This window comes from Eubalaena glacialis, chromosome 16, assembly GCF_028564815.1.
Source record: "Eubalaena glacialis isolate mEubGla1 chromosome 16, mEubGla1.1.hap2.+ XY, whole genome shotgun sequence".
In the NCBI taxonomy this organism is placed as follows: Eukaryota; Metazoa; Chordata; class Mammalia; order Artiodactyla; family Balaenidae; genus Eubalaena; species Eubalaena glacialis.
The window spans coordinates 57,342,928-57,358,962 of NC_083731.1; the positions used below are offsets into that span (position 1 = coordinate 57,342,928).

General features: G+C 34.2%; 1 protein-coding gene across 2 annotated transcripts in view; it reads left to right on the forward strand.

Moving 5' to 3' along the window:
- Window positions 1-16,035, forward strand: part of DIAPH3 (diaphanous related formin 3) — a 571,929-nt gene that overhangs the window by 256,633 nt on the left and 299,261 nt on the right. For both annotated transcript variants that reach the window (XM_061171200.1, XM_061171201.1), the window contains 3 exons: window positions 4,138-4,233; window positions 11,237-11,331; window positions 15,568-15,669. In XM_061171200.1, the coding sequence (XP_061027183.1) occupies window positions 4,138-4,233; window positions 11,237-11,331; window positions 15,568-15,669 (293 nt within the window). The remainder of the gene's footprint in view (window positions 1-4,137; window positions 4,234-11,236; window positions 11,332-15,567; window positions 15,670-16,035) is intronic.

A 16,035-nucleotide genomic window follows, 5' to 3' on the forward strand; every position in this document is an offset into this window, starting at 1 on the left:
ATCAGATCTGTTGCTTTTAAAGCTACTTACCTTAAGCATTATCTTTCTCATCATGATTATGATGATGATGATAGTAGTCACAGAAATAGTATTACTCTTATGAGAATTATATAAGCAAGTGCAACAGAAAGTGTTCAGTGCAATGCCTAGTAGATGTTCAGTCAATATTATTTAAAATTTAAGGTTATTCATTTCTTTGACTTTTTTCTTTATGTAGACCAGAAAGTGTTTCAGAATGTGACAGGTTACTGCTGTTGAGAGATAAACTGATTTTTAAAAACTTAGAATCAGCCTTTTTCTTGAGGATAAAGATAGGAAAATAAAATGTATACATTTTCTAAAGAGTAAAGGATTGCCATTTGGTCAGGTTAAGGAAAGGAAGTTCACTAATAAAATTTTTACTCGCCTTCATCTGAAAATTTTAACCAATATAACAAGACAAGGAAAAGATTTCAATACTAGCAATAAGGAGACAAATGTATCATTATTTGCTGAAACCTGGAGAACTTGTGATAGTCAGTAGAATAATTATTAGGACTGATACGTGTATCACTGTTTCAGGTTTCTCTTCTGTACATTCAGCTGCCTCTTGTACGTGACCGTGTGGAGGTAAAAGAGCTCCTCAAACTACACATGTTTAAAACTGGACTCGGTCAAAACTGTTCCTCATTTGTTGCTGAATTAAATAAACAGCACCATCATCATCTGCCTGGTTGCTTAAACCCTTCTTTCTCCTTTAGTCTGCAGGTACATACATACCTACATACATACATCCAACAGACATTTACTGAGCTTCTGCTATGTTCCAGGCTTGGTGCTCAGTATACAACGGTGAACAAAGTTCCTGCCTCTAACAACTTGCTTTCTAATAGGGGAAGAGAGACAGTATCAGATTTATGATATGTGAGGAGTAAGTCCTTTGGAGGAGAAAAAAGGCAGAGTGATGGTGATAGAGAGTACTGGGCGGGGGTCGGGGTGCTATTCTGTATAAGGAAGTAAGAGAAGTAAACCTTTTCTGTTAAGGTTTAACAGGAGTCTTTTGCTGCGTTGTGGTGAAGAGACTGCAGTTGGTCAAGCTTGGAAATGGGGAGACTAGTTAGAAAGCAATTGCGATCCAGGTGAGAAAGGACGGTAGCCACAAGCAGGGGAGTATAGTAGCCCCCACTTATTTTAGTGAATATTAAATTTTAAATTTAATATTAAACATTAAATTTTAGTGAATATTTTAGAGTTAGAATTGATGGGGTTCACTGATGGACTAAATGTAGTTTTGGGTTAATGGAAAGAGGATGACTTCAAGCTTTGTGACTTGAGCAATTGCAATAAGAGCATTCCCATTTCTAAGATGAGGAAAATTCCAGGAAGAGCAGCATGGAGGTGTGTGAATGTGGGTTTTGGACACGTGAAGTTGAAGGTGCCCATTAGACATCCAAGTAGAGGTGTGAGAGTAGGCAGTTGGATAGTCAAGTTGAAACTCAGGAGATGGGTCTGGACTGGATTCTGCTTTGAGGGCTCATCCATTCTCTCCATCCTGGTGGTCTGGATGAGGTCCCATTTTTTTCTCATTTGGATTACTACAACTCCCTTCTGTTTTGCCCTTCTACCATTATTTTTGCCACTCTTTCAATTCACCTTCAGTAGGCTGAGTTTTTTCTAAAATGCAGTTCTTTTGATGTTTCTCTCATACTTAAGCCTTCACTGGCTCCACATTGCTCTGAGGATAAAAGCCAGAATTCTTATCATGGCTTAAAAGGTCTTGCATGATCTGGTGTCTGATTAATTTCTGGTGTCATTTATTTACACCCAATATTCTTTGCTCTTCTTCTTTTTCTAAAAAAATTAATTAATTAATTAACTTTTGGCTGCGTTGGGTCTTCGTTGCTGTACGCGGGCTTTCTCTAGTTGCAGTGAACTGGTGCTACTCTTCGTTGTGGCGTGCAGGCTTCTTATTGCTGTGGCTTCTCTTATTGTGGAGCACGGGCTCAGTAGTTGTGACACGCAGGCTCAGTAGTTGTGGCTTGCGGGCTCTAGAGCACAGGCTCAGTAGCTGTGGCACATGCACTTAGTTGCTCCGTGGCATGTGGGATCTTCCTGGACCAGGGATCGAACCCTTGTCCCCTGCATTGGTAGGCAGATTCTTAACCACTGCGCCACCAGGGAAGTCCAGCTCTTATTATTCTTAATTCTTTCTGTGCCCTTCAAGTTCTTGCAGAACCTGAAACACTATCCTTCCATTATCTGTCTGTGTCCTTCCTTCCCGCACCCTAAAACTTTCTCACCTGGCTAACTTCTTTTTGCTTTCTAGCTTTTACTTAGATATCATTCATTCCATGAAGACTATCCCTGGCAAGTATGGGTTAATTTTCTTTAGTATCCTGTGGTTCTTACCCAAACACTGAAGATATATCTATGTACTGTAATTGCCATTTACTTTGCAGTCCTCTCGATTGGTCCTTAAATTCTTTGAGACCAAGACATCTCCATTTTGTCTAGCATGGTCTCTTTTAGTTGGTGCTTAATAAATACTTCTTATTTGAATGAAAGAATAAATAAGTAAAGTGCATGATTATAAAACATATATGCAAAATTCAGCAGTTTCTGTATTCCAGCAGTAACTAGTTGCAAAGTATAGTGGGGAAATGTAGAATTAACCAGTACCCCCTAGGAGTATAATAGGAGTGTAATAGACATACTTAGGATACCTAACACTAACAATAAATATACAGGATGCCTATGCAGAGTGCTGTGTTAAGTTGAAAAATTATAGACACATGTCATGTTCATGATTAGGAAGTTTAGAAATTGTCAACATATCAAATTTGCCTGAATCTGTTTACAAATACCTTGCAATTCAAATACAATTCAAGTGGATTTTATTTTTGGAACTTCGGAATTACTCTAAGGTTCCTGTGGAAAAATAAATGAGAAAAGTGAAGCAAGTTTAGAAAAGGAAGAAAAGTAATTTGAACAGCCAATTATATAGTAAGATATATCATAAATCCTATAGTGCTTAAGACAGAATGATAATAGCACAAGAGTAGTACATGGAACAATGGAGCAGAATTAGAAGTCCAGGAAAACACATAGAATAAAAGTGTAATATAAAATCAGTTGAGAAAGATGGCTGATTATTCATAAAATGATAGAGATAATTAGTTAATAAATATTTTGAAAAATATAAAATTTGATCCCTATTTCACACTATGTACCCAAACATGTAATTATAATGCTTTTCTGATATACAAAGAATTTAATTATAATGTGCTATCTTGTATATGAAGATTGTTTTCGAAGTTATTCTTCCTCAACATTAGTGATTTATTTGTACATATCTAACTAAACAATTTGATCCGTTGTTCTTTGTTATCAAGATCCTAATTTTGTAAAGATGACTTACTTTCATCAGAAGTGCTGTCAATGTATGCAAAAGAGGGGAAAGATGACAGGTTCACTTTATTGGTTACAGCTGTTAACCTTGACTGTCAGGTGCTGTGCTATAATCACAGTTCATATATTGTTGTTTAGCATGATGTATTTATTCTCTTACTTATTTTTTAGCAAGGACAGAGAGGTTAAATGCATTTGCTGATTTTTAAAAGCTCAGATAAAGTAGGTTGAGTATCAAAATTTGAATATTTTTCAAAGATTTGGAAAACAAATTGTAAACATTCTACTCTTCGAGTTTTATATGAGCTGTCTTTTTAAATGAACAAGGTATATCAAACGTAAAACAGTTAGGTGTTTGTCTTTGTTTAGCACTCTTAGAGCTAACTTCTTAACCTATCCTAAGTGTAATACATTTACTTTTATAATTGTGTACTGTACATTGTTCAAAGGAGCTAACTGTACTTATTCTTCACCTGATAGCATTGGTTTCCATAGTGCACATCAGCTTTGTTTTTGTTTTTGCTGTTTAGACCTCTAAATATTTACTCTTAGTAGTTTTTCTAGAGAAAGAGCCGCCACTCCCCATCTGAAATAGTTTAGGTCTTTGGATATCTATTATTCTATTATTTTTATAACTGATTGAAACGATTTATATCTTTTTTTAGATTCTTTTATGACAAAGTTCATATCCTGTCTTTTGGCAATTGAGTGCCTACCACCCTTAACATGGATCTATCCTTGGTTTTACAGAGAGAAGAGAAGAGGAAGATTTTGAAGAGAAGAAAGCTATTAAGAAAAGAATTAAAGAACTTAAATTTCTAGATTCTAAAGTTGCCCAGAACCTTTGTAAGTATCAGATTTCAATACAATTAAATTAGCAAAACACACCACTGAACACACTGGTTCCTTTAAATTATTTCATTTTCTTTTTGACTTGCTTTTCATTTTATGTTAATTTTATTATTATCATTTATAATAAATTCAAAGATAATTTTCCTTTCCTTTAGGTAAATTATGAGTTAAATTCTTCAAAAGATTAATGCATATTAGAAGATAAAACTAAGAAAGGGAAGTATATTTCCCGTAACTGAAAAGACACCTACCCTTTAAAGTCTTTCTTTTAAGTATAACAGTAAAGAATTATGGAATTTAGGTGATGACATAATATTTTGAAAAAAATTGGTAGTGGATTATTTCTTCTATACCGCTGAATCTCTATTATTTGTGATACTTGATCACACACAAAGGAGGTTGGAATGTTAATGGAAATAAGGATGATGATTAAAATGAATTCTGTTATCCCATCTGAGCAGTTCAAAGCCTTTCCTCAAAAGTACTAACTGGAAATATTTTAGATTTAATTATTGTTACAGGAGCTAAATTCTTAGTATTGAATTGTTTTCCTGACTGAATTATTGTGGGAGAAGAGGGCAAATAGTTTTGCTTCTGACTGATTTCTAACTGCATCTTAAATGCATCAAAGATAGTTCTATTTGGAACTGAGATAGTATGATCTGGATATATTACTTTTCTGTTGCGATAAGAGGGATAAAATGTGGAGAGTCTAGAGGCATGAAGAGCTAACATGGCTTTTAGTCTGCTTTTCAATTATTACATGCCTCAAGTGAGCTTTTTGCAAGTATTGGGACAAAACAATTCTTGATGAGAGGATAAAGATCCATGCTATTGATTAAAGAGGGAGTTAAGTTAGTGTACAGAGAAGGCAGAGTTGACATTTCTTTTGTGAAAGCTTTGGAACCCTCTTGCTTTGCAACTCACTATGGCAGAGGGCCATCTCTTTTTCTGCAGTGTAAGCCTGACAGGATCCCCATGGGTAGTGTGCAGACATTAGTGCTATTGGCCAATACACAGTTTTCTGGGCACATACCTGCCCCTTTCAAGTTAGGTGGTACCATGTGACTTGCTTGGGCCAATGAAAATATCAGTGGGGATGAGGTAACTTTTGTGTGGAAGCATTAATTGCTGATGGGAGCAGCTCCAGTGCTCTCTGCCCCACACCCAGAGTGATGTTCATCATCCCGATATGAGGGTGATAAGTAAAAGAGCCTGTCTTCCTGGTATGTGATGGACATGTAGTCTGAATTAGAAATATGTTTTGCAGGGGAGGTTAGACCAGTGAAATTTTGGGGTTTGTTATGTGATACAGATATTTCAGGGAATTTCCCTCTTAAAGGAACATTGTCTCTGTTAAAAGCATTAGTAACTTAGATAATGTCAAAAAGTTCTATACTCTGTGATTTGAAAGATGATTTTTGTCTTAAAAAATGTTTATGACCTGCGTTACAAATTGTCCTGTTAGGTAGGTGTCCTAAAGAAATATCATTTTGAGTATAATTCTTTTTAGATGGGTTAGCCATGATAAGATAGCCTAAATAGCCATCTCAAAGTTGAATAATTGACTTGTTGAATAGGGTTCTACTTACATATTACACACATGTGCTAAATGGGATTTCAAATTTAATTGTAATAGCTGATGTGCTAGTTCTGTATTTGGCTCTTTAACCTTTACTACAGTCTCATCATGTAGGTAGTAGTATTGACATTGTAAGTAGGTGGGTGTAGCAGTTCTGGTAGCAGTTCAGTGTAGCAGTTCTGGTGGGTGTAGCAGTTTAGTGACTTGAAAAAGATTGCTGATTTTGAAAATGGCCAGTAGGTATAGGGCATATTTATTCCTGTTTAGAGATAACAAAATTATATTATCGTAAAGAAGGATATTGTTGTCTGGGTTGCTGTAGCTAGAGCATATGTATCCATTCATTTAATTGTTATACATGTTTTAAAGTATAAGATCAAAAGGTCAGAATTCACACCAGGTCATCATATTATGAGGTAATCCATCTCAGATTATTCTTACCCTCTCTGATTGTAGCAAGTGTTATGATTTAAGCTTTAAGAAGCTTTAGCAGCCTATAATCTTTACTGTAATTATAGTCTGATTCACAGCTGGTTTTTGTCTAGGAAATTCAGAGTCTTCTGAGATACTGAATTCTGAGAAGATACTTTCTCTTAGATTTCCCTTAACTGAAATATTTCACAGAGTTTTGAGGAAAGGATCTAAAATCCACAGATTTATTTACCTATTTATTTAAAGCTGGGTTGGGATCCCTATATTTTGAGTTTGTAAAGGTTTTGGCAGACTCTGGGCTCAGTGTAAAAGATAGAATTCTAGCCATTCTAGGATCAAGAGATGGCTCGGGAGTTTTACAAGGTTCATATGCTTTACCAGATTTTTTGGAGTGGGTAGTAGAGCTATAAAGGGAGGAACCCTGAAACCTAGGAATTAATGTAAAGGTTTAAATATTTATAAGTTCCCTTGCAGAAAACATGTGTGACTGGTTCCAAAATCTGCACACTTTACACCCCTTCACTGCATTCAAAGCTTCCCACTGGGATCAATATAATCACATTTTGAAGGATAAAATGCATGTTAGTACAAAGATTCAGTTTAATGGATATTTTTTAAGCTTTAAATGAGTATCTCATTATTCTCAATAACTTTTAAATTTTTCTTTTTAAAGGTCTATGCTTGTTTTCTGATTTGTGTGTTATGCATTAGGCCATTTTCAACTCTTCTGTAGTTTATTTGCCCTTAGTTATAGCAAATGTTTTCCCCAAAACTTATTCATAAACTATAAAAAAAAACATAGTTCAATCTTTATAAATATATCTGTTTAATATATATGTTAATTATGGAATAATACCTGAAAGTAGTGGATGAATTACAAATATAGAAGAAAGTTAAGGAATAAGTTACGTCTGTCTGCAAAATAGATTTTTCTATTCACATTTAATTTTTTCTTTCATGTGTTATTGTATGTTGTTAAACATGTATTATTAATTGTACATTATGTTATTTATGTTTATATAACTACATAATTGTATAAGTGAGATCATATAGTTGTTTTATTTGCAAAGTTAGGGGGTCCCCAAGACTACCTTCACTTCTGACACCAGTTGCAAATTTGGCGGTCCCCAAGACCACTCTTAAGTTTGATAATTTGTTAGAAGGACTCACAGAATTGACTGAAAGCTGTTTTACTCATGGTTATAGTTTATTACAGCAAAATGGTACAGATTAAAATTGGCAAAGGGAAGAGGCATGTGGGGCAGAGTCCAGGAGAGTTGTAAGCGTAAAATTTGTAGTTGTCCTCTCCCAGTGGAGCCATGGACAGTAGTAGCTTCTCCCAGCAACGATATGTGACATTTCTCACAGATTATTGCCAATAGAGATGCTCACCCTAGCCCTGGTGTTCAGAGTTTTTACTGGGTCTTGATTATAGCTGAACCCCCATATGATGGCCTTAGTTCCCAGCCCCTCCACAGTTCAAGCTAATATTGTGTGACCCAAAGCCCCCACCATAAATCACATTATTAGCATAGACTGTCTGGTGTGGTCCAGTGAATGCCCCCAGTAAACAAAGACACTGTTATCACACAGGGCATTCCAAGGGCTTACAGAGTACCTCATAGGAGCCAGACCTTACTTGGGTAAACTTAATCCTTTACCACACAGTATGTCACCTTTTTCCACCAGATGCATTTTGTTTTCATATTATTCATTTAAATTTGTTTTAAATATATTGTTATGACATATTACACATATGAGAGAATATATAAAATGCATGATATATAAATCAAACATTCACACCTAAAGAAATGGAACATTACTAATACTTAGGGACTTATATACGACCCTCTCTAATCTTATCCCCCTTCCTGTGAGAAGTAACCTTATCCTGAATCTTGGGTTAAATATTCCCTTCCTTTTTTCTCTACAGTTTTACCGACCACATACATGTTCCTAAACAATAAGTTGTTGGTTTTGACTAATATTGAATATTACATGTATAAAATCATACCATGTTAATGCATCTAGCTATAGTGTATTCATTTTCATTGCAGTTTAGTGTGTATAACATTCTTTGAATATTATACTTTATTTCATTCGACCTCTGGGTTGTTTCCTACTTTTGGTGATACTAATGGTGTGGCATACTATAGTTCTCAGGCTAAATGTCGTCCATTGCCTGTTTTTTAAAATAAGTTTTATTGGAACTTAGCCAGGGCCGTCTTTTACATATTATCTATGGCTGCTTTTGGGCTGCAATAGCAGAGTTGAGTAGTTGTGACAGACTGTATAGCTCACAAAACCTAAAATATTTACCATGTAGCTGTTTACAGAAAAAGTTTGGCTTTTCTCTAAGTATACCTCTACCCTAAGTATATACCTGTTCTGCATTCGTACCAATTTTCTCTTCCAGTATCAAAGCTTGAGTGTTCCCACTGTACAAACTCTCCCATGCTTGGTGTTTTACAAGAAGCTAATGTAGCTTTAAAGAAAAAATAATGTTTAGGACTTGTTGAGCCTCCTTGTTCTGATGATTTGTCTCTCTCTAAAATTCTGGAAAATGACATTTCTCTTTAAATATGCTTCTTCCGTGGTGTGTGTGTGTGTGTGTGCACATGTGTGTGTGTATGTGCATGTGTTCCTTTTGGAACTCCAAGAAGACATTTTTAGGTGTCCTTACTCATCTTCTGTGTCTCTTAACCTAGTACTTTTCCACCTCTTTGTCTTTGTGTTTTGGGTAGCTTCTCTGCCTATGTCACCAATTTTCTCTTTATCTGATGTCTAATCCATGTGAGTTTTCTATTTCAGTAGCTAAATATATATATTTTTATTTTTAAAGTTTTTTTCTCCCTCAAATCTTTGTTTCTTTTTATTAATGTTCTTTTCTTTCCTGTCCAGTGTTTCAAACTTTTCTTTCATTTCTTTAAGTAATTATTTCATTTTCTCCAGGATTTCTATTTTCCTTTCTTTCACTATGGCTCAGAAATAGATCTAAGATTAAGATAAAAAATAACTTTTTAAAAATATTTCAAGTTTCTCTGTCCACTTTGCCATGCTGCCTGAAATACAAAACTATAATTTCTTTCTCTCAATTACTATATTATGCCTCAGTGTAATTCTTTCCTTTTAATCTTTCTATTTAACATTATAACCTTTTCTATGTTTTGTTATTGTGTCCATGGTTAGGTTTCTTGAGTAGAATTTACTGTCTCTCAAAGGGAATTTTAAGGATTCTGATTAATCTTACTATCTTTCTAAGTTTGCAATACAGGTACTGTCTTAACAATTTGCCTTCTCAATTTGCTTACTTCTGATCTTTAACATATTATATATTATTTTTTTGTAATTTTTTTCTTATTCCTTTGAGTTTTCATACATTTTTCTCATTTTCCTATTTGGACCTCATTGTATTCTAAATGAAGTGGGAGAAAGCCCTCTGAATTTTGAGGCAGGTTCATCCCCCCAATTTCCTTGCTTTTTAATTGTTTTAAGCGCTTTTAATTGTTTTAGTGTTTTCTTTTTATTTTGTCAGATATCAATCTTTTCATATGTTTTTCACTGATTTTTATGATTAAGAAGTTCTTCTCTAACCATAAATGAGCTAATTTGCCATGCTAAATTTCTTTTAGTATTCCTATTTGTTAATGTTTACATTTAATACTACAATCATATGCAACTTGTTTTTACATGATGTACAGATTTAGATTTTATTCCCTCTATATCAATTATTCATTGCTTATCTCTTTGAGATCATATAGTTATTATCTTTTTGTGCTTTCTAGTGTCTACTATGGGGTTATCCTTTTATAATTCCACTAATCTCTATCTTTTACAATATCATTTAGCTCCTTTGTTCCATCTTATTCTTGGGATATTGAGGATTATACACATTTATAATTTCTAGCACTATTATCCCACATTTATGACTGTGTGAGTTCAAAATGTGTGAATGAAGCTGATGATAAGAACACAGATGGTGCTCTCGTTGTTCATCTGTAGTTGATCCATGGTATCCTCAGGAATACAGCCTTGCTCCAAGAAAGAAGAGATCATGTTTTCTCTATCTTATGTAAAATAGTGTTTTTATATGAAAATACCTACAAATAAAATGATATGTTTGGTATATAAAACAAAGTAGTAGGTAGTGGTAGCAAGGTCTGAGTGTGTTCAAGAAGTGACATCTTTCACTGGACAGAAGAAACAATACTACTAGTAGAATAAGGGGGGAAACAGTAAAAGCCTTAAATCTAATGCTATGAAAATATTCTTATATACTTTTGAGATCATTGTGTTTTAACATAAGATGTATGAGGTATAAAAATGTAAATAATGTTGAAATTCTCAGTAATAACATATTATCCCATCTAGTCCATTTGGACAGTTTTCCATTGAAATTTGTGTTCTAATATTGCATATTTAAGCTTTAGTTACATAAAAAAGGTATTTCTCTGGCATATTGTCTACAATATTTCTGAACAGTGAAGTGCTATTACAACTTGGAAAAGTGTTAATGCACTGCTTAGCAGTTTTCTTAAAAAAATTTTTTTTCTGGACTATTTAGTAAGGCCAGAAGATATTATGCAGGCTAATAACACACATGTGTAGATAAATATTACATGTACATATTGGGGTTTTATGATTCTTTTCATTACAATGTGATATCTCTACAGTGTTCTAAACATATTTCAGTTTTCTAAAATCACATCAAAATTGGCACCATTCCTATGTTAGGCTAATAACTAAGCATTAAAAATCAACCTCAGAACCAGCATAATAATACAGGACTGTTGTTTAAACACTAGTTCTAGAACTGGAGAAGGGTATAAAATGTGCTAATGAAAGTTTCCCCCACAGTAATTATATTAAATAATTAAAATCTCTCACTTTATGAATTATTTTTGATTTTATATATAGAACTACATCTCAAATTGTTTTCTTACCTTCTTCATTATGAACCTCTTTTTTTCCTCCTCCTCTTAGCAATCTTCCTGAGTTCTTTTCGGGTGCCATATGAGGAAATCAAAATGATGATATTGGAAGTGGATGAAACACAGTTGGCAGAGTCTATGATTCAGGTAAACAAACAGGCAGAGAGCTTAAATTCCAATATTTCATTGCAAGCTTCTCATTAAATAGAAATCTGTAAGTGAAGCAAAATTCTTAAACTAAATCATTCAACTGGAAAATCATTGCTGCATAATTAGTTTGAGCATAACTTCTGCATTGCCAGGAGATAAAGCTCTGCATCTTCTCTTAACTGCAAACTAAATATAATGCTATCAAATGATTACATTTCAATTATTTCAAATGACTGTTTTTGAAAGGCAGATTGTTTACTTTTACACTTATGTTTATGTTTTTGTTACAGTTAAGGCTAGTAATATGCTAATTTAAATTTATTTGTATAATCCTTATAGAATGTGTTTTTCTTGGGCTTATATGTCTTATAAAGGTGTATTATTGTTTGGTATAGAAGACTGAAGGAATTTTCTCTTTATTTAGAGTTACCTTGATTAACAACCCTTACTTGAGTCATTTGTGTTCCCATGAATTCTAGAAATTTGTTTGCATGGTATTCTGAATCATTCAGAAGGCTGGAAGATTTTTAAAATATTTTCTACTCACAGGATTATTTAACGAATGCTAGTATGGTTTCAGAATTACTTGCTGAATTCTATACATAAGGTACAGTAATGCATGTCTTGATAGAATTTAAAGTTGGAGAAGCAGACCACAAATCATACAGTGAGAGAATAATATCTTCAGTTTGCTATCTTTTATTCTTATTAGTTAGTGTTAACAACTGATTAAAAATATTCTAGATGTTTTAATCCATCAGTAAGTGGTATCCTTGGAAGTTCTTGGTTTTGTCTGTCCTATCTTCTAAGTGTGGTGGTAATATATAATCCCATCAGTGATTTGTGCTGAGTCTCAGACTCATAAACTACCTAATTCAACAAACCTTCTTCAAGAGTTTTCTTTTTTTTTTCTCTACTAGTTTCTCTTTACTATATTTTGTCTTTATTCCTGTTGATTGTGAATGTGCTTTGTTCTTGAGAGTAGATTTCCAAGTCCCTTCAATAAAATATTTCTACTTAATGCATATGTAGTTTTTACAATGTATTTGTTAAATATTTACAGAGTAGCTTTTAACTTAATTATATGAATATTTTGGATGATCATGTGGCTTTTGTTGTTTGAGATGGAAAAAAGTTTGCATTTTAAAATTCATGTCCTAAGAACATTCAGTTCCATATAATTTATTAATATATTAGTTTTCTATTACTGCTTTAACAATTTACCACAAATTTAGTGGCTTACTATAAAACAAATGTATTACATTTTTGTAGAACAGAAGTCTGGTGTGGGCCTTACCGTGCCAAAGTCCAGGTGTTAGCAGACTTGCATTGCTTTCCGTAGGCTTCAGAGAAGAGTTCATTCTTTGTCTTTTCCAGCTCCTCATGGTTGCCCGCATTCCTTGGCTTGTGGATGCCTCCCTTTAATTTCAAGCCAGCAATGTTGCAGCTCTCTGTTCCTGTCTTATATAGTCACATCTTCCTCTTATTCTATTATTCTCTCCCTCTTCCACTTTTAATGACCTTTGTGATTACATTGGGCACATTGGATACTCCAGGATAATCTCTCTAGTTTAGGGTCAGCTGATAGCAACTTTAATTCCATCCCAAACCCTAATTCCCTTTGTCATGTAACCTAATATTTCACAGGTTCTGGGGATTAGGTGTGAACCTCTTAGTGGGATTGGGGCATTATTCTGGTTACCACACTTGCTAAATGTTAAACCAATCTTATGAATTTAAAATCTAAAAATTTAGTTTGGACATATGCAAAGTCTTCATATATTCATTAACAATAAGAATTTTTTTTTTTTTTTTTTGCGAGGGCTTTCTCCAGTTGTGGCAAGCGGGGGCCACTCTTCATCACGGTGCACGGGCCTCTCACTATCGCGGCCTCTCTTGTTGCGGAGCACAGGCCCCAGACGCGCAGGCCCAGCAGTTGTGGCTCACGGGCCTAGTTGCTCTGCGGCATGTGGGATCTTCCCAGACCAGGGCTCGAACCCGTGTCCCCTGCATTGGCAGGCAGATTCTCAACCACTGCGCCACCAGGGAAGCCCAACAATAAGAATTTTATGCTATTTGAAGACTTGTTTTTAATTTTAAAAATACTTTCTAATTGTAAAGTGAAGAACTTGCCTGTTTTGAACAGGGCATGGAAAAAGCATTACTTTGTAATAATCATTATTTTGGTAGGCTTTGTTCATTGTCATGATCTTATTATGGCATATCTAGTTATTTATTCATATAACAAGATGTCAGTATTGATGTCATCTTTGCATGTTATTTTTCCACCTCATTGTTTACCCATTTACCTTTGTCCCATCAGTCTTTAATTAATTAATTAATTAATTAATTTAGCACGTATTTCATAGTGCTCACCATGTGCAGGGCGTGGTGTTAGGCTCAATTGGACATAGACTTTACCTTTCTGGAGTGGCAAGGGAGATGGCATTTATATATAACTATAATACAGGATAAATATGGCTGTGTTGAGATTGTTTTAGAACTAGATAATGTGCTAAGTGTGCGTATCTGTGTGTAAGGGTCCTTAAAGGTTGAATATGGCACGTATGTAGAAAAGAGCAGAGGGATCGTGTGAGGGAAAAGCTGGGTGTGTGGGGGCAGATGAAGAATTTAGTTCGATAGGAGCTTAGGATGGGAAACATGATAAAGGGAGAGACAAAGGAAGGTCAGGCCTGTACTCTTACAAATCACAATAGTTTCATTACTTAAGAAAGCAAAAATAATGAAGTGAAAAATTAGTGAATTTGTGATGAAAGATTAAAACTTAAGTATATATTAACTAAAAATATTCAAGGGGATATGATGATTATCTAAAAGGATGCTGAAGAAACTCAGAAGCCCAATGTAATAAATCGATCAGATGTCACCTAGAATGATTAAAAGAAAATATTAATAACCAGGTGTTTTGGTCTCAGGCAATTCTACTAAGAGAAACTTCTGTTTATATGGGAAAATCATATACCTTTATTGTTTTTATTCAGTTTGATAGTATTAATCGTGAATACTTTTTTTAGGGATGATCTTAAATTGCCACTTTTTTGTTTGTTTTTGGCCAGTCAATCAAGTTTATGTCCAAAGGTACACAGTGAGTCAAAAACTTGTTCTTTGATCTAACTCTTTGATATGTAACATTCTCTAACATTATTTTTTAACTAATAACACCTTTGAGGGTTTTTTTCCTCCTTAAATATATTCAGCATGATGTAGGGTTAATTATAATTTGTACTTGACTTTGGGCTTGTACAGAGTTTATTGATGGTGTAATTTGGAATTGTGAGCACCAACCACTCTTTTCTTTCTTAATTTTAATATCAGTATACTAACTCGCTATAATACTATTATAATCGATTATATTTTGATACAAAGGATCTATATAGACTTTGTCTAAGGGATGGTTTAACAGGGAAGCGTAATTATATGTGTTCCCTTGGTCTTTCTCCATTGGGAGTGTTTCTGTTGTCTAAGAGTGTGGCTTGGGAAAGGCTGTGCATGGACAAAGGAGCCAGAACAACCAAATGAACCTGTGGTTTCTGGGCTGCAGATGATATAGGCAAAGGGCTGTTACAGCCACGCACTTAAGTTCTCTCTATATGCTTTCATCTGCAAGGTGTATCATCCTATGTCTTCAATGCCTTTTCAAATTTTCTTTCACATCAGAAAAGTTACTTTGTCTTTGTCTTAGAGATATCTTCAGTTTTATTATTAAAACTGTAATCATATTGGTTAAATCTTGCAAGTGCTGTCATTACAATTCCCTTGATTTCTTTTCCATTCTTTCCCTTGCCTATTAGTAGCAATATGATGATTTCTTTTATCCCCGTGAGTGAAGTGTTAAAATATGTTTGGCTTTGCCTGAAATTTCTGACATTTAATTCCCTAAAGCTGAAATGTAATTGATCACATTTATCCAGGTGAGAAAGCTGTTCCTTTGGTATAGGTTGAATTCTTCTTTCTCCATTATATAGCTAATCAAATAAACATTCAGTACTGCTTGATTTGAATATATAATAACCCTGGATAGAGAAGAGGAAAATTGGTTGCTTTCAAGATGCAGAGAGTGTAGCTTAAGGTTTAATATTAGGGAGGTTACCTAGAAATAAAACTAAAGATTAACTTCTTCAATGATTTCCTTCCCATAGTTTATTAAAAATTTTTCCTAGAATTTAAGAAGCACATTTAGTGAAGATATTTTCTTTTGGTTTTAATTTTTAGAACTTAATGAAGCATCTTCCTGATCAAGAACAGTTAAATTCACTGTCTCAGTTCAAGAGTGACTATAACAACTTATGTGAACCCGAGCAGTTTGCTGTTGTGGTAAGTACTGTCTCTCAGTGTCAGCTCTCTTTGGAGGGGATTTTTATACAGTGCGAAAACAGAGAAAAGGAAATGTAAGGCTTTTCACATCATCATTGCTCAAAAACCATCTTGCTTTCTTTTTTTAAACCTGAGGATATTTATGGGAAATTATCTTGATTTTAAAATATATATTGAAATTCTAGCCGTAAATGAAGTCCAAGGATTTTTTTCAAAAGCATAAACATGATTTTTTTTTAAGTTCTCTCTTTAATGTCAAAATGTAAAATGAAACCTGCACTCCTAAGACTAGAGAGTATATTTGTGATTTATTCTAGAGCTGTGTATTCCAACATATTGCAAGAGTAGCTTCAGTTTTTCGTTCTA